This window comes from Dermacentor andersoni, chromosome 3, assembly GCF_023375885.2.
Source record: "Dermacentor andersoni chromosome 3, qqDerAnde1_hic_scaffold, whole genome shotgun sequence".
Taxonomy (NCBI): Eukaryota; Metazoa; Arthropoda; class Arachnida; order Ixodida; family Ixodidae; genus Dermacentor; species Dermacentor andersoni.
In genome coordinates, this window is record NC_092816.1 from 230,511,412 (window position 1) to 230,531,428 (window position 20,017).

Below are 20,017 nucleotides of genomic sequence, written 5' to 3' on the forward strand. Positions count from 1 at the left end.
AAATAGACCATACTGATAGGCGACTTCAATGCCAAGGCAGGCAAGAAGCAGGCTGCAGACAAGGCAGTGGGGGAATATGGCATAGGCACTAGGAATAGCAGAGGAGAGTTCTTAGTAGAGTTTGCAGAACAGAATAATATGCGGATAATGAATACCTTCTTCCGCAAGCGGGATAGCCGAAAGTGGACTTTGGAGGAGCCCGAATGGCAAGACTAGAAATGAAATAGACCTCATACTCTGCGCTAACCCTGGCATCATACAAGATGTGGACGTGCTCGGCAAGGTGCGCTGCAGTGACCATAGGATGGTAAGAACTCGAATTAGCCTAGACTTAAGGAGAGAACGGAAGAAACTGGTACATAAGAAGGCGATCAATGAGTTAGCGGTAAGAGGGAAAATAGAGGAATTCCAGATCAAGCTACAGAACAGGTATTCGGCTTTGACTCAGGAAGAGGACCTTAGTGTTGAAGCAATGAACGACAATCTTATGGGCATCATTAAGGAGTGCGCAATAGAAGTCGGTGGTAACGCCGTTAAACAGGAAACCAGTAAGCTATCGCAGGAGACGAAAGATCTGATCAAGAAACGCCAATGTATGAAAGCCTCTAACTCTACAGCTAGAATAGAACTGGCAGAACTTTCCAAGTTAATCAACAAGCGTAAGACAGCTGACATAAGGAAGTATAATATGGACAGAATTGAACATGCTCTCAGGAATGGAGGAAGCCTAAAAGCAATGAAGAAGAAACTAGGAATAGACAAGAATCAGACAAGAAAGAGACAAAGCCGGCAATATCATTGCTAATATGGATAAGATAGTTCAAGTAGCTGAATAGTTCTATAGAGATTTATACAGTACCAGTGGCACCCACGACGATAATGGAAGAGAGAATAGTCTAGAGAAAATTGAAATCCCAGAAGTAACGCCGGAAGAAGTAATGAAAGCCTTGGGAGCTATGCAAAGGGGGCAGGCAGCTGGGGAGGATCAGGTAACAGCAGATTTGTTGAAGGATGGTGGGCAGATTGTTCTATAGAAACTGGCCACCCTGTATACGCAATGCCTCATGACCTCGAGCGTACTGGAATCTTGGAAGAACGCTAACATAATCCTAATCCATAAGAAAGGGGATGCCAACGACTTGAAAAATTATAGACCGATCAGCTTACTGTCAGTTGCCTACAAACTATTTACTAAGGTAATCGCAAATAGAATCAGGAACACCTTAGACTTCTGTCAACCAAAGGACCAGGCAGAATTCCGTAAAGGCTACTCAACAATAGACCATATTCACACTATCAATCAGGTGATAGAGAAATGTGCGGAATTTAACCAACCCTTATATATAGCTTTCATTGATTACGAGAAAGCGTTTGATTCTGTCGAAACCTTAGCAGTAGTGGAGGCATTACAGAATCAGGGTGTAGACGAGCCGTATGTAAAAATACTGAAGTATATCTATAGCGGCTCCACAGCCACTGTAGTCCTCCATAAAGAAAGCAACAAAATCCCAATAAAGAAAGGCATCAGGCAGGGAGATACGATTTCTCCAATGCTATTCACAGCGTGTTTGCAGGAGGTATTCAGAGACCTCGATTGGGAGGAATTGGGGATAAGAGTTAATGGAGAATACCTTAGTAACTTGCGATTCGCTGATGATATTGCCTTGCTTAGTAACTCAGGAGACCAATTGTAATGCATGCTCACTGACCTGGAGAGGCAAAGCAGAAGGGTGGGTCTGAAAATTAATCTGCAGAAAACTAAAGTAATGTTTAACAGTCTCGGAAGGGAACAGCAGTTTACAATAGGTAGTGAGGCACAGGAAGTGGTAAGGGAATACATATACTTAGGACAGGTAGTGACTGCGGATCCGGATCATGAGACTGAAATAATCAGAAGAATAAGAATGGACTGGGGTGCGTTTGGCAGGCATTCTCAGATCATGAACAGCAGGTTGCCATTATCCCTCAAGAGAAAAGTTTATAACAGCTGTGTCTTACCAGTACTCACGTACAGGGCAGAAACCTGGAGGCTTACGAAAAGGGTTCTACTTAAATTGAGGACGACGCAATGAGCTATGGAAAGAAGAATGATTGGTATAACGTTAAGGGATAAGAGCAGATTGGGTGAGGGAACAAACGCGAGTTAATGACATCTTAGTTGAAATGAAGAAAAAGAAATGGGCATGGGCAGGAAATGTAATGAGGAGGGAAGATAACCAACGGTTATTAAGGGTTACGGACTGGATTCCAAGGGAAGGAAAGCAGGGGGCAGCAGAAAGTTAGGTGGGCGGATGAGATTAAGAAGTTTGCAGGGACGACATGGCCACAATTAGTACATGACCGGGGTTGTTAGAGAAGTATGGGAGAGGCCTTTGCCCTGCAGTGGGCGTAACCAGGCTGATGATGATGATGATGTTTCAATTAGTAAAAAATACAACTGAATAAATATAATTATGTCTGGTCACCAACTTATGACACTAAGTTCAGCACTACCGCACCCCGTGACTTCTGGAACACCAGTCAGAACTTTGCCTCTGAAGGTACGTTGGACAGACTTTCTCGCGCCTGTGGCACTGGTGGTGAGTCAGTCATAAGACAGTTTTAGTATAGCGTAAAGCAGCAAACGCAAAGAGTTAGCGTTAGCGTTGCATGCACCACACTGCGCATGCGCTATACGTAAACGCTGCTGGAGCTCTTACGTACGTACGCTATTTTCAGGATTTAGCGTTGAACGCTAACGCACGCAAGGAGAGCCTTACGTACGGCAAGATGGCGGCGCAGGTCGAAGTGAGAGCAGCCCGCTTCGGATCTATCGAGTCGTCTGCCTGCACTGCTAGGCTCTATCCTTCCCCACTAATGCTCGTGTTCGCCTTAGATTTGTGTGATGATGCTTCGGCAGCGGCGCACAGGTGACAAATGGGTGTTGTTTGCGATATACGTCCTCGATTAGCCGGGCAGTAGGCTTAACTAGAGGGTTTGCTAATGTTTGCTCATGTTTGCTGTATCCGCCTCGAGATGGCGCCCAAGTGTATTTCGCTCGTTCATTTGGTGTAAAGCCGCATGTGAAGCCGATGCATGTCATGTTTTCCGCGGCAAAACACAGTAGTGTGGTCGGTGCTATGGTCACAATGCGTGTGCGTTTTACCAACGACGACGATATGAACCTCATGAAGGAGGTTTTCGCCTTGAACCCATTCGGATGGACGTCAAGGTGGGCGTCCGTTGCAAAAAATTGAAAAGAAGTGGGAAATTCGCTTTCTGGAAGCGAAATTGCCGGCGAAACGTCCCCTCCGGTATAGCTTCGACGTTGAGTGGATCTTGAGGACACGTATAACCTGCGCGGTCGCTCTCATTCCCGAAGCATGAGGGCGTCTATGTCATACCAACTTAAAAAGGATACGTAATATGGGTCCCACAGAACACTCGATCGCGGCATGCCAAGATTAATCGTGTGTTTCACGACTCTCGACAAAACAACGCTCAAACCAAACACCTGTGGCTTTCGATAAGCTTGAGTTGGGGACACACTTGCGGATTCGGCATTGGATAAGCTCGACATTTCGTGTGGATTTGGCTTTCCAGTACTTTGTGTTTTTACATCTAGATGGCGCTGTATTTGTTTGCGTTAACGTTAACGCTTTTCTCTGTTCCGCTATTCTAAAACACTACCTTGTGCCGCGCAGTGCAGTCTTTCTTTGCGTTAGCGTTGCGTCGCACGCTAACGCTAACGCAAGGATTTTACGCTATACTAAAACTCTCTATAGTCACCAACGGCCTTTCAGCAGTGTCCGAACGTAAACAAACTTGACCCCACTCCACAATGCCGGCACGCCTAGAGACAAATGCTACAACACGTGCTAAGAAACCTCCTCCGTAGTGCCTAGGCAGAGTCATATATTCAAGGTGCAAAAGCCCTCAGATTTTCACTCTAGCAGCTGCTCTTACTCGCGCCTGTGCACAACCCGCAAGTTATACAACACCAGTCAGAACCTTGCCCCTTCAGACACAGTGATCACCAAATAGAGCCTCCATGCCCACTGAGTCACCGCGCAGGCAGCCAGCAGCAGAGCATAAACAAACTCGACTGCACTCCGCAATGCCGGCAAGTCTAGGGGACAAACGCATGCAACACATGCTGAGAAACCTCCTCTGTAGTGCTTAGGCAGTCAAATATTCAAGAAGCAAAAGCCCCCAGATTTTTCTCTCTCACGCCCGCTCTTACTCGCACCTGCACACGAACGGCTGGTAATCGCTCAAATGAACGTCTCATCCTTTCTACTAACGTGCGAGGCCAGAGGGGACACAGCTAGAACTGTAGAGAGGAGAAGAGGAGGAGAGGGTGGAGAAGAGTCAGTTCCCATAAGAGAGGGGGGAGAGGTGATGTGAGAAGGCAAGGAAACCCTACTGCTATACGACAGCGGTTGCGGGGAAACAGGATAAGTTTAACTTCAAGGTACGGTACAATACGTTGATGCTACTTCTGACAAATAAACACCACGCAAATATGTGAAGCTGGCAACTTACACAGGGCGTGTAGAATCAGAGCCGCATTAATTAAAGTGCACCGCAGGGTCCAGGAGACACCACTTTCGGCTATCCCGCTTGCGGAAGAAGGTATTCATTATCCGCATATTATTCTGTTCTGCGAACTCTACTAATAACTATCCTCTGCTATTCCTAGTGCCTATGCCATATTCCCCCACTGACTTGTCTCCGGCCTGCTTCTTGCCTACCCTGGCATTGAAATCGCCCATCAGTATACTGTATTTTGTTTTGACTTTACCCATTGCCGATTCCACGTCTTCATAGAAGCTTTCGACTTCCTGGTCATCATGACTAGATGTAGGGGCGTAGACCTGTACAACCTTCATTTTGTACCTCTTATTAAGTTTCACAACAAGACATGCCACCCTCTCGTTAATGCTATAGAATTCCTGTATGTTACCAGCTATGTTCTTATTAATTAGGAATCCGACTCCTAGTTCTCGTCTCTCTGCTAAGCCCCTGTAGCACAGGACGTGCCCGCTTTTTAGCACTGTATATGCTTCTTTTGGCCTCCTAACTTCACTGAGCCCTATTATATCCAATTTACTGCCCTCTAATTCCTCCAATAGCACTGCTAGACTCGCCTCACTAGATAACGTTCTAGGGTTAAACGTTGCCAGGTTCATATTCCAATGGCGGCCTGTCCGGAGCCAGGGATTTTTAGCACGCTCTGCAGCTGCTGGGGACTGAGGGCCAGGGTTTGATTGTTGTGTTCGTATAGGAGGTTGTGGCCAAGTACTGCACCAGGGTGGCCAATCCTGCTCTGGTGAGGGAGTGCGTTACCGGTTCTGGTCACCGGGATCAGGCCACACTCCAGGCCTGTTTATGCAATTTTATCAACACGCCAATTTTTTTTTTAATCCGGTGGAAAATTGCGCAGCACCGGGATTCGAACCCCGGACCTCTTGCGTGCGAGGCGGGTGTTCTACCTCTATGCCACCGCTGCTACTAAGCGAACGATACGAAAAATAAATATTATCCATTCATTGCCAAGAATTATGAGGGAGGGAAGCTGCCTTGTAATACGAGTTGTGTGCGCATACTGCCGGGGCACACGCGACTAAGCCGCCTGTGTGTTTTTTAAAATGCGCATGCGGATGAGGACTGAGCGCTGAGATGCATCCGGTAAATTTGTGTAATTAGTGCTAAATGTAGATAGCGTTGTTACAGATCCAGCAGCGGAGCGCTCAAACCCTTGCTTGCGCGAGTCAGCTGATGTGATAAAGCTTTCTTCTCCATTGACTGCTGTGGCAAAGTAACATCTGAATTTATGTCTAGCCAGAGAAATATGGAAAGTCTTCAGGCCAACTAATACTTCCAAAACCATAGCGCAGCACGACCGGAGCGATAGCTGCTAGATTTGCGAGGCAGGCTGCCCCGCACGCATGGCAACGGCACACGCGCAACCATTAAAGAAACACACGTGCTCGCCGCGACACACTGTGAAAAATATATAAAGATTAAAAAAGCTTCTTTCGTCATTTCTTCATTTGATGGCGCTAGCTTCTTTACGAAAACTGTCCACTTGAAGCGGCGTGAAAACGGAAACATACGAACTATAATACGGCCGCGCACGTGTGTGTCGTCTGGTCGAGCGGCTGGGATATGCCGCGTTTCGTCGCCAGGGCGGCGTGCAACGCACTCTTTTTGATGCGCCGCCTATCCAGCGCTGGTTCCCCATACAGACAGCCCACTATAAGAACATATTTCACATAGTTTACTCTCAGCGTTTGGCTACTTTTCACGCAAGAAGCCGGTTCGGGAGGCTCCATCACAGCAAACGCGTGCAGTGGTGTTCACTGTACATATTCTGTAAAGAGATAGCGTCTGTAAACGATTCTGTGCTTTCAGTTTGCCCAAGATTATTATATCGACAGTCAAAAACTTCCCTCATTTGGAGAGTACCTACATAAATGTCCAGGAGGACTGCCGTGTTGTGTTTTTATTGAGCGCCGTAAGCGAAACCTATGAGGAGCGCGCCGCGTGATCCTTCATACTACGCAAGGGAGGCACTTCCAACAGATGGCGACTCTAACTCCTCGCCGCCAATAATAGCAAGAGCTTGGTGGCGCAACCCACCGCCCCGTTCCAAAAGGGACGCTCATAACATCCATCCATCTAACCATCCTTTCTTTCGTTAGGCTTTGACTCGTTCGAAATGAGAAGCGATCTCAAAAACACACACGGTTATCCATAAAACTCTGTCATTGAAGCAGCCTGAGACTATGCCAAGCCGTTTACACAGTCATTTGCTACGAACGAAAGTCATTTTACAAAAGCAATGCCAAATTCAATTCGAAGCGGGCAGCCGGGACCGCCGCCATGCTTCACGCAAACTCCGCAAACCACGCAAAGACGCTAACACTAAATCTGACAAATAGCATGTGTACGCTATATGCTATGAGTCTAACATTCTGCGGATGCGCAGTGACGACCCGCTATGTTATAGCATACGCAATGTTATAGCATATGCTTAACTAAAACTGTCTACTGTCACTGGCCTGTATGAGCTCATGCTATCCTCCTTATCACCTTGTACCTTTGTAGATGAGGTTCATCACGCTTTCACACCATCCGACTAGGATTTCCTTCATTTTAATCACTACTTTATTTACTTGTATAATGATTGCACCTCTGAATTTTGTCGTCAAAATTCAATGTTTTTCTTCTTTCTCGTGTAATGATTGCATCCCGAACCTGCCACAGCGATATGTCGTGTGCCAAGTCTTGCTAATGATGATCACACTTATCATCTGTTGAATGCTATACCAAGTGGTCTGCACGACATACCAAGTGGTCTGCACGCACCAAACAATCTTAAGCAGATGCCCCACTTCATTCTTTTCATCATTTTCCGCACTTCCATAAAAAAAAGCTACAACCAAACTTGCTTAGGCTTTATTATTTGTAGACTTTTATGTTGTGGTCAACAAAATAAAAAAAGGCGCCTTTCAAATCTTCTCGTCTGTGGGCACGCAACAACTTGTGAGCGGCAACAATAGCAGCCACGTTTACACTGATATGTTAGAAGTGTACTCTATTCATACGGTGACGCTTGTAACACAGCTAAGATATTCGCCCACCCTTAGCGGAAACGGGCCGTATTAGGATAGTAGTGAAGACAAATGCCGCAGTTTCTGCAGCATGCCTGCCATGCGTTCTTATGTCACTGGGAGCTAAGTGCGCCGATCTCTGTTTCTGTTCTCTCAAAGTGGACAAGGCTATGTTACTGCCGTCAACTTGCCGATATTAACGATATTATTTATTACTGATACGGCAGAAATTGTTTACGCTGTTCTATAGCTTGCTTTATTTCCTTGTTACAACACTTACGTGGTTCCCTCTTTCCAGTCCAACAGTTGTCTTTTTCCCTCTCTGTCTTATCTCCTTCTGCATAACTTCTACCAGTCCCTTATGGGAAACGCTTCCATTTCTTTCTCTATATTTTTTGTAATTTCTGTTATTTGCCTTTCATTCAATTTTAGGAATTCTGATGATATTGGTTTGTGTTTTGCATTAGTATCTCTCCCAAATTTTAAGGTTAAACGTTTATGATCACTACCCGGGCTACCTTTTCCATTTTCATCTATCATCATTTGGTCTAATCATTCGTAGACCGTTTCTGAGACTAAGGCGTAATCAATACATGACTACCTATTTTCACACTTCCACTTTACTTGTCCAGGACACTTATTCCCCGAGTTAACTGTTATACAAGGTTCTGTCCATCACACGGATCCAGTGCTAGAGAATCATTGTAATCAGTAAATCCATCTAAATCACGTTCATATAATATTCACGTTCAATCACATTCAGATCACCCACTAATATCACCTGGCCCAATTTATTGAAGTCATTAATCTCGCTTCTAATGTAATCAACCATTTCTTTCTCCGCTATCACTATCTGACCATAGGTAAGCTGCTCCAAGCCTTGTCTTTTTGCCTTGCCATGGGCTGCTACTGCATAAATTCTCCTTACGTGTCTCTTTTACCCTTTGCCACTTTGCACCTCGCCTAATTAGCATGCCTATGCCTCCGCCTTTTCTTGACCCAGTCATTCTGTTGCACCCTTCCCATACAAAATTGTCAATAATAGGAGGATGCTTCAAATCTCGTAGATGGGTTTTGGTCAAGGTGCACAGGCTAATCGCTTCGTCATTCTGTTGGGCACTTCGCGCCATCTGTCGGAGGGTGCAGCTCTTAAGTTAGATGACACTTTCCGGTGCCACAGCAAAGGGCAACAAAGGCATTCACATCCTACCCCGTTTAATTATACTCCTTTTTGATTACATGCTTAGCTGCTAACTGTTGCCACAGTTGTCAGCATGGAATCAGTTGATCCTACTTTCTTGTTCATGCGACATCTACAAGTCACCCAACCAACTGTTTCTTTTTGGAAATGGTCACGTGGTACCCAGATCATAGGTACATCAAACCCGTCTGAAGTCAGCTAAGAAGATAAAAAAAAAAGGCAGCATCACCTGTGCACGTGATACACAAAATGATTGCTACAAATGTTGGAAATTTTTTACCATTGTGTTTGAAAGCCTGGTACATTCATAAGCTGCTCCCTCTAGTTTTATAAGCGCATCAACAATTCTAAAAATAGCACTTACAGCATTGTTGTCTTCATCGGATGCAACACTGTCGTATAGCGGTTCGTCATCACTTAGCCGATGCTCCTCCCAGCCTGCACACACAAAAATAGTGGAGGTTATTAGCTGGAAGTGTATCACAGATAAGTGGCACCCCTGTCTACCTCGTGGTCCCCACATATGTGAACACATTCCCCGGGCAAAGCAGCCATGCCTTTGTGCCACTGTTGTTGTCTTCCAGCTATGCTGCACCATGTTTACAAAGAAAGCAAGCCCTTCTATGTAGATGAAAGCAACTATATGCTGTCAGCAGCAACTTGAAGTAGCTTCCATTAGTTCTTATTTCTATTTATGTATACTGTAATAATTATTTAGTTTCAATCGTTATATTTACTGCAGATTTTCAATACTACAGTTTAGAATACATCTGAACAATTTATTTTTAACTGCTTGAAGCATACTGCCATCAGCATAGTCATTTTTAGCAGTAAGCAGACTGCCAAATCAAGGTCATCAAAAATCACAGCATATGCCACTGATTTGTTGCATGAAACCAACTGAAACACTAGTATTAATGCAGCGGCCACATCAAAAAAGAAAAAAAAAACGTCATATTTATGACGGAAGTGAATGGTCAGAATTAGGAAAAAAAGCACTGATGTATAGCGGCCAAGCGGGAGTGTTTATATTTGGGCTTGTTCGTATATCACGAAGGCTTTTCTTGTGTAGTGCAACTAGGTAGTCATCATCATCATCAAGCTGGTTACGCCCAGTGCAGGCTTAAGGCCTCTCCCATACTTCTCCAATTACCCCGGTCGCGTACCAACTGTGGCCATGTTGTCCCTGCAAACTTATTAATCTCATCCGCCCACCTAACTTTCTGCTGCCCCTTGCTACGCTTCCCTTCCCTTGGAATCCAGTCCGTAAACCTTAATAACCGTCCGTTATCTCCCCTCCTCATTACATGTCCTGCCCATGCCCATTTCTTTTTCTTGATTTCAACTAAGATGTCATTAACTCGCTTTTGTTCCCTCACCCAATCTGCTCTTTTCTTATCCTTAATGTTACACCCATCATTCTTCTTTCCATAGCTTGTTGCATCGTCCTCAATTTAAGTAGAACCCTTTTCGTAAGCCTCCAGGTTAGGTAGTACATGGATACAAAGAAGAACAAGACACACAGACATGATTATATTTCCTGGAATGAACAACACTTCTACCTTCCACACTTTATGTCATGGAGAAGTGACCACTCACAGTTATAACATAATCAATGCTAACAGTTGAAACATGGCAAACAATGCAGCCCACCACTACAATCGCTAATGCATGTGTAAAAAATCCATTGCTTTCTTTGACAGTGACAAGAACGTCTTGCTCACACATTCCTTGCCATATGCCTCAATGTGAGTGCTCTTGGTGATTAGACAGGTCAATACACATTCGTATTTATTCTATGACAATTGTACCTTCAAAGTAAGGAACACAACTACACTTGTGAAAATGATGGCTCAGAAATACATCTGGCAACAATTTTTTTCACTATGTTAGCGTGCTCTCTCAGCTGCTCAATTAAGCATCTGCCAGTTGGCCCAAGGCAGAGGTAGAGTATTCGCCTTACATGCAAGAGGACTGTGGTTCGAATCCCGGCGCCGCGCAATTTTCCACCGTATTAAAAGAAAGAAAAATAAAATCCGCCTGTTGATAAAATTGCATGAACAGGCATGGAGTGCGGGCTGATGCAGCTGCGAAGTAACTGACCACGGCGGCAGTCAGACCTGTAATGCAGCAGAGGGTGTTAAGACTCTCGGGGTCTGTACAGGCCGCCATTAGAATCTGAACCTGGCAACGTTTAATGCTAGAACGTTATCTAGTGAGGCGAGTCTAGCAGTGCTATTGGAGGAATTAGCAGGCAGTGAATAGTATAATAGGGCTCATTGAGGTCAGGAGAACAAAAGAAGCATATACAGTGCTAAAAAGCGTGGGCATCCTGTGCTACCGGGGCTTAGCGGAGACACAAGAAGTAGGAGTCAGATTCCTGATGAATAAGGATATAGCTGGTAACGATGTGGGGTTGCGCGACTCACGCGTCCCCTGATATGGTGTTTTTCCGCATAGCTCCAGTCTCCTGAAATCCGGCTTCGCCACGTGGCCTGGGGCCCGCGGCGGTTGGTGTGGTTGAAGCGCAGTACCAGAGATGGCGCGAGTGTTGCGCTCCTAATGCCGCCTCACGGCGGGGTTACTTGGGCGCGGGTAGGAGAAGGAACTTCCTCTGGCTCGAGATCGGCAAGCAGCGCGGACGTTCCACATGTGCGCCTATCCATGCTTCTGCGACACCGTCCCGCGAGGGCTTGTCCGAACTCGCCACCGTTCGCGTGACCGTACGCGCGAACGACCAGACGTTGGGATCCAGCATGGGACGAACATATTCGCTCGCTATCCAGTCGCGGTGAGTTGGACTTCCTAGATTTGTCGCGCGCCCATCGGCATGTTTTGGGGATAGCAACTCGGCTAGCAGCCATCGATCTATGAAAGGTGCAATAAATGCCCTTGTGATTGCTTGGACTACTGTGGTGTCGTTTCTTTTGTCCCAAGAGCACGGATGAGAACCCCACAACATACAGGAATTCTATAGCATTAATGAGAGGGTGGCAGGTCTTGTTGTGAAACTTAATAAGAGGTACAAATTGAAGGTCGCGCAGGCCTACGCCCCTACACCCCGTCATGATGACCAGGAAGTCAAAAGGTTCTATGAAGACATAGAATCGGCGATGGGTAAAGCCAAAACAAAATACACTATACTGATGGGCGACTTCAATGCCAGGGTAGGCAAGAAGCAGGCTGGAGACAAGTCAGTAGGGGAACATGGCATAGGCTCTAGGAATAGCAGGGGAGAGTTATTAGTAGAGTTTGTGGAACGGAATAATATGCGGATAATGAATACCTTCTTCCACAAGCGGGATAGCCGAAAGTGGGCATCGAGGAGCCCGAATGGCGAGACTAGCAATCAAATAGACTTCATACTCTGCGCTAATCCTGGCATCATACAAGATGTGGACATGCTCGGCAAGGTGCGCTGCAGTGACCATAGGATGGTAAGAACTCGAATTAGCCTAGACTTAAGGAGAGAACGGAAGAAACTGGTACATAAGAAGGCGATCAATGAGTTAGCGGTAAGAGGGAAAATAGAGGAATTCCAGATTAAGCTACAGAACAGGTATTCGGCTTTGACTCAGGAAGAGGACCTTAGTGTTGAAGCAATGAACGACAATCTTATGGGCATCATTAAGGAGTGTGCAATAGAAGTCGGTGGTAACTCCGTTAGACAGGATACCAGTAAGCTGTCGCAGGAGACGAAAGATCTGATCAAGAAACGCCAATGTATCAAAGCCTCTAGCCCTACAGCTAGAATAGAACTGGCAGAACATTCCAAGTTAATCAACAAGCGTAAGACAGCTGACATAAGGAAGTATAATATGGATAGAATTGAGCACGCTCTCAGGAATGGAGGAAGCCTAAAAGGAGTGAAGAAACTAGGAATTGGCAAGAATCAGATGTATGCGTTGAGATACAAAGCCAGCAATATCATTCCTAATATGGATGAGATAGTTAAAGTGGCTGAGGAGTTCTATAGAGATTTATACAGTACCAGTGGCACCCACGACGATAATGGAAGAGAGAATAGTCTAGAGGAAATCGAAATCCCACAGGTAACGCTGGAAGAAGTAAAGAAAGCCTTGGGAGCTATGCAAAGGGGGAAGGCAGCTGGGGAGGATCAGGTAACAGCAGATTTGTTGAAGGATGGTGGGAAGATTGTTCTAGAGAAACAGGCCACCCTGTATGCGCAATGCCTCATGACCTCGAGCGTACTGGAATCTTGGAAGAACGCTAACATAATCCTAATCCATAAGAAAGGGGACGCCAAAGACTTGAAAAATTATAGACCGATCAGCTTACTGTCAGTTGCCTACAAACTATTTACTATGGTAATCGCAAATAGAATCAGGAACACCTTAGACTTCTGTCAAGCAAAGGACCAGGCAGGATTCCGTAAAGGCTACTCAACAATGGACCACATTCACACTATCAATCAGGTGATAGAGAAATGTGCAGATTATAACCAACCCTTACATATAGCTTTCATTGATTACGAGAAAGCGTTTGATTCTGTCGAAACCTGAGCAGTAATGGAGGCATTGCGGAATCAGGGTGTAGACGAGCCGTATGTAAACATATTGAAAGATATCTATAGCGGCTCCACAGCCACCGTAGTCCTCCATAAAGAAAGCAACAAAATCCCAATAAAGAAAGGCATTAGGCAGGGAGATACGATCTCTCCAATGCTATTCACATCGTGTTTATAGGAGGTATTCAGAGACCTGGATTGGGAAGAATTGGGGATGAGAGTTAATGGAGAATACCTTAGTAACTTGCGATTCGCTGATGATATTGCCTTGCTTAGTAACTCAGGGGACCGATTGCAATGCATGCTCACTGACCAGGAGAGGCAAAGCAGAAGATTGGGTCTAAAAATTAATCTGCAAGAAACTAAACTAATGTTTAACAGTCTCGGAAGAGAGGCACTGGAAGTGGTAAGGGAATACATCTACTTAGGGCAGGTAGTGACGGCGGATCCGGATCATGAGACGGAAATAATGAGAAGAATAAGAATAGACTGGGGTGCGTTTGGCAGGCATTCTCAGATCACAAACAGCAGGTTGCCATTATCCCTCAAGAGAAAAGTGTATAATAGCTGTGTCTTACCAGTACTCACGTACGGGGCAGAAACCTGGAGGCTTACGAAAAGGGTTCTACTTAAATTGAGGACGACGCAACGAGCTATAGAAAGAAGAATGATTGGTGTAACATTAAGGGATAAGAGCAGATTGGGTGAGGGAACAAACACGAGTTAATGACATCTTAGTTGAAATCAAGAAAATGAAATGGGCTTGGGCAGGACATGTAATGAGGAGGGAAGATAACCAATGGTCATTAAGGGTTACGTACTGGATCCCAAGAGAAGGGAAGCGTAGCAGGGGGCGGCAGAAAGTTAGGTGGGTGGATGAGATTAGGAAGTTTGCAGGGACAACATGCCCACAATTAGCAAATGACCAGGGTAGTTGGAGAAGTATGGGAGAGGCCTTTGCTTTGCAGTGGGCATAGCCAGGCTGATGATGATGATGATGAGCTTCTCCCACAGGATAATGATATTCGATAAATGAAAGATGTCCAGCATTGAACAAACATATTTCGGTGCTTCTTTTCATATGCATTTTCTATTATACCATCTGGTGTAGTTTTTGCACACAGACTAACCAGCTTGCTAGGAGCAGAATAAAACAATGTTAACATTTCCATGTAGGCTTATCTTCTTTGTATCTTTGGTTTATGTGACAGGTAAAGGTTATATGGGATACCAGTGATTTTTTTTCTTTTTATTGGGCTCTGCAATAATTGAGGTTGAGGATGCAGCCCTTTTTGGATGTGTTTCTCTGAGAAGCCCTTCTGCGTTTCGCACCATCACAATACTCGGAAACCCAGCATCGCTTAATCATGCTACTACAGTAAAACCTCATTAATATGTTACAAAGTACGAGTTAAAATACACTCTTTTATTTACAGGGATCTGTCTTGACCACTTTTTCTCTTTTTCCTCTTCCTATTCTTGTCTTTTGAGTTCTTCTTCACCGGAACACCACATCCTTCCGGACTTCAGTTTTAATCCCTCCTGGGATGATAGGGTATGACATGTCCCACTGTTGCTATTTTAGTTTTTCCTTCTAGTCCCAAGTAGTGTAGCAATTTCAAAATTCCTTCTTGCTTGATGGTCTTTATCACTGCGTAGGAACCAGAAAATCTTGACTTCAATCTATCTAAACTTCTTCGTACTAAAACTGTATCTGCAGGGTCTATTACAGGCATTCTGGAGCTATGTCACAGATAGTAGTGTTTCTTCATGGTTGATCTGCAACATGCAAGCTTCTGTTCCGTCTTGTACCTTTCCTGTAGATCTACTTTTTCAACGATTCCAAGGTCATAGTCTGCTGGTCGCAAAGTTGCTTTGCTTGATGCAGCAAAGTTACGCATGCATCCTAAACCTATGGTATGAGAATGGTTATCGTGCCTGACTGCTGCTTCGAAGGCACATTTCCATCCTTCATGGAAATCATGGTAAATTGCAATGAATGTTTTCAAGTCCCGAATGAGCCTCTCATTTAGGCCGTTTCCTTCAGGATGGTAGGGTGCAGCAAATTTCATGGCAATTCCTCTATCACGGGCCTATTTCTTAAGCTTCTTACTGTGGAGAGCTGGCCCATTGTCGGACACCACCACCTTGGTATTCTTGATCATATTTTGCTCCAGTAACATCAAAACAAAATTGGCGTCTTCCTTTCCTAGCTTTGCAGCTGCTATGCATGTGCATTCATCTATTGCAACAAGGAATGCTTGAGTCTTACTGACATCCTCGCCTCGCTTTTATTATTTCAGCAAGATCTAGATGAATCACTTCAAGTGGTACTTGGGAACGATTAGCAATGACCATTTCATTCCTTCTTGGACGATACTTGGCCTTGTTAATCTAGCACTGGTGACAGGTTTGCACGTAGCTCTTGATATCTTCCTTCATATTTTCCTACGTGAGTTGATTTTTCATCTTCCAACAAGTTTTCCAAAAACCATCATGCCCTCCTGACTCTGGGTTGTCATGGTACAGCTTGAAAACCATTTTCACCAAACTTCCTGGCATGCAGAATTTGCCATTATCGCAAGTCAAGTCTTCGGTGCCTTCCCACAAGCTGCAAACGTGTCCATGATCACATGTGCTTACTTCTGTGATGTGAAGCCTGGAAAGAGCATCTGCGTCAGGGAGCTTATCACCAGATGGATGGCTTACATCGAAAGTGAACTGTTGTATTTCACTGATCTAATGCACAAACCTGCTCTTAGGCTGGATTAATCCAAAGAGGTAGGTTAACGCTCAGATGTCAGTGAAAAGCTGGAAATGGCGACCCTCTATGTAGCTTTCGAAATACCGGAGTGCCATCACAACAGCCAGAGCCTCTTTTTCTGTGCTCATAAATGTTCTTGAGCTTTCGAGAACATAGAAGAATAATAGCCAATCACTTTGAGTTGCCGTCCTTGCTGCTCCTTTGTGTCTCGTTGATATAGAACGGCCCCTGTACCGTATTGTGAACCGTCTGTGCACAGTTTGAAAGTCTTGTTGAAATCAGGTATCACAAGCACAGGATTTGATGATAAAGCTTCAACAAGGTACTGGTACACTTTCTCGCACTCTTCACTCCACATAAATGGCACATACTTTTGTGTCAGCTTAGTGAGGCATCGTGTCTTCGCAGCGTAATCCTTCATGAATGCACGGGAATGACCGGTCAGTCCAAGGAAAACATGGAGTGAGTATAGTATAGGTCATATGGCTTAATGAGCATCTTCATCCTTTGTACAGATTCCTCTTTTGTTCTTTTAGTTTTATGGTCAAAAACGCTTCCTAGAAAGACAACATTCGTCTGAAAAAAATCACTCTTGTTCTTGTTAATGTTTGACTTTGACTTGCTGAGGGCTTCTAACATGCACGAAAGGTGTTTTTCATGTTCTTCTCTTGTACGTGAGTATATGATGATGTCATCCATGTATATGTTACAAAACATTCCCACGAACTCATCAAGAATGCATTTTTCATTATCTGAAACCAAGCCCCAGAATTCTTCCAACTGAATGGTAAGCGATTATACTTGTACACATCGAAAGGCGTTACAAAAGCAGTGTACTGCTTGCAATCTTCTTGTAGTGGCACCTGGCAGTATCCTTTACAGAGGTCGATCCGAGAGAAAAAATTTAATCCTCCAGTTTGATTGATGATCTCATCTATTCGGGGCATGGCAGAAGGAAACAAATCAGTGCCCGTTTGTCTGCTGGTAATCTGTGCAAAGGTGAAATGAGCCATCGTCTTTCAGCACTATGGTGATTGGTGATGCAAAGGTGGATGTTAAAGGCCTTATAATACAGGCATTTAGCATTTGCTAGAGTTCAGCCTTTAGCCAGATCTTTTTCTCATGAGAGACACGGTACGGTTTTTCATGAACTACTCTGATGTCACGAAGCTTAAAACAAACCTCAAGTACATCTGGTGCTGGTCTCAACACAAACAAGTTAGGGAAAATTTGTCAGTATCTTATCAGCATTTCTAACTCTTTGATGTGAATTTTCAATTCTACACAAATTAGGTTTAAATGGTCTGTCCATGGTCACTTCGACTGTCCAAGAAATATTTATCTTCAATCGCTTCATATCAGGTCTATATAAAATGAACATGAAGTCAACACTCTGCATGACAAGGGCATCTACTTTCAGGTGATGTCCACCAAATCCAACTTCTACTTCTATCCAGTGTTGCGATATTGTCACGTGGTAGTGACGGTGAAGAAAGCAGCAATACGGTGGAATACAAAACTAGCTTTTATTGGGCGAACCTGTGCCCACAAAAACAGGCTACACTTATAGCACAACGATAGCGGCGAACACGGTCGGCGATCGTCTGAAATCTGATCTGCGGGTCAAGCGCGTCGACTTTTATACAGCAGTCGTCGAATGTTCCAGACTAATCGTTCGGACCCGCGTGCCTTCCACAAAGTTCTACACCATTCGCGTCACGCGATGAAATCAGATAACACAAGGTTCGCCGACAACAGACAGCCGGGTAGAAGCATCGATAACTTTCCAGAAACTTCGGATACATACAGGCGCGTCCCGCGCTGTGCGATTACATTTGTCAGGCGGCGAAACGTGGTCGCCCGATAAAGATAAGTACACGTGTCAATATTCTAGTTTTTTTAATCATAGTTTTTTGTGACGAAGATCGGCAGGCTGAAAAGCCCCGTTGCCATCGCGTGGCTCGTACCCAGTTCGTTCACTGGCTGCGCCCTACCTGCTGTTGCCGCGTTGGTCGCTGCTTCTCAACGACCCGAATAAACCCCCTTTACAATTGGTGGAGGTGTGGGGTACAACCGGTGACTACCGTGGTCTGCCCTGGCCCGTTGCGTCAACGCGACCCACCCATCTTCAGCGGTACCGAAGACGATGACGTAGAAGACTGGCTCGCTGACTACGACCGGGTGAGCATCCACAACCACTGGGATGACACCAAAAAACTGAATTACGTATCCTTTTATTTGAGCGGTGTCGCCAGCGTGTGGCACCGCAACCATGAATGTAATCTCACGACGCGGAAAGCCTTCAAAACTAACGTGACGGAGGTATTCGGGTGCCCCGCCGTTCGCAAGCTTCGCGCCGAGCAACGTTTGCTCAGTCGTGCGCAACAGTGCGGGGAGACATTTACAAGTTATATAGAAGATGTTGTCGACCTCTGCAACCGCGTTGACGCCACAATGGCTGATGCCGAGAAGATCCGCCATATCTTAAAAGGGATTGAAGACGACGCCTTCCAGACGCTGTTGGCGAAAAATCCGGCGACAGTCTCTGAACTCGTCAGTCTCTGCCAAAGCTTCGACGAACTCCGCAAACAACGCATAGCCACCCGCCAATCTCCTCCTTGGCGACTTCTCCTTGGCAATCTCCTTGGCGACTTCAATGTCGAGCTTGGCTGTTTCCCCGGATAACACGTCGCTACTGCTACAGATCAAGGAGTTCGTCCTTGAAGAGGTGGCTCGTCAGCTTTCTCTGATTTTCCTTAACACACAGCCAGTCGAATTCTCCGTTGGCGCCTGCTGTCCAATCTGTCATCAAGGAGCAGGTAGCCGACCACATTCCACATTCTCTCCAGCAGACTCCGGTTGCCGCTCCCCTGACGTACGCCGAAGTCGCTTCGAGGCCTGCACCACAGACCTACGGTCCCCTTCGCCCGCCTTTGCGTCCGCCCGTATCCGCTCCAGTCCGGCCACTCGTGCAGTATGCACGACCTCAAGATCACTGGCGAACAGAAGACAATCGCCCGATTTGTTTTTATTGTGGCCGTGCTGGACACGTAGCACATCACTGTCGCCTCCTTACACCAAACGTCCCCAACAGTGTGCGTCCATATGCGCCACGTTTCCAACAACGCTGCAACTATTCGGACACCTTTTAATCTCCTCCTGTCATCGAAACCGCATTCTCAGCCGCTCGCCGTTCACCTTCTCCTTGCCGCCGTTCGCTTTCCCCCGTGCACCGGCGTCGAAGCCCTTTGCGCCAGGAAAACCAAATATCCCAGTTCAGGAGGGGAGAACTGCAGTACCAGCGAAATGTATAAGGCCTCACACTTCCCCGAAGAGCATTATTGAAGTCACAATAGAAGGAACATTGACGCTAGCACTTGTCGACACCGGCGCTGCACTTTCAGCCATAGATGCCCGTATTTGCCGCAAAATAGGAAAAGTGACAACACCGCTTTCTGGACTGTCTCTTCGAACTGCCAACGCGCAGCACGTCGAGCAATCCGGCGCCTGCACTGCTCGTGGCGTAATTCAGGAGGTCCTCTATATCATAGAATTCATCGCGTTGCCATCATGTTCACATGACGTCATATTAGGTTGGGACTTTCTCTCCACAAATCATGTGATCATTGACTGCGCCCGCGCCGAAATCAAGCTGTTTCAGTTTTCGACCGATATTATCACTGACCATAAGGACCATAGTCGCAAAATCTGTTTCAGAAGACACCGTTATACCTGCCTGGTCTTTCACTCTTGTCACTATCTCTTGTGACTATGTAGATGACGGCACAGTACTCTTCACTCCGTCTGAACTCTTAGTTCGCCGCCGTTCACTACCACTGCCGTTCGCCATCCTCGAGTTCAAAGTTAGCGCCTCTCTCATGTGCGTCTCAAACCCATCGGCTGAACCAATTACTTTATGCCGCCGT

The 20,017-nt window shown here is 45.6% G+C and overlaps 1 protein-coding gene across 1 annotated transcript in view; it reads right to left on the minus strand.

Annotated features, from left to right (window-relative positions):
- Positions 1 to 20,017, minus strand: part of Git (ARF GTPase-activating protein GIT1) — a 306,764-nt gene that overhangs the window by 65,103 nt on the left and 221,644 nt on the right. Inside the window, exon 12 of the mRNA XM_050183502.3 lies at positions 9,164 to 9,237. Coding sequence (XP_050039459.2) covers positions 9,164 to 9,237 — 74 coding nt within the window. The remainder of the gene's footprint in view (positions 1 to 9,163; positions 9,238 to 20,017) is intronic.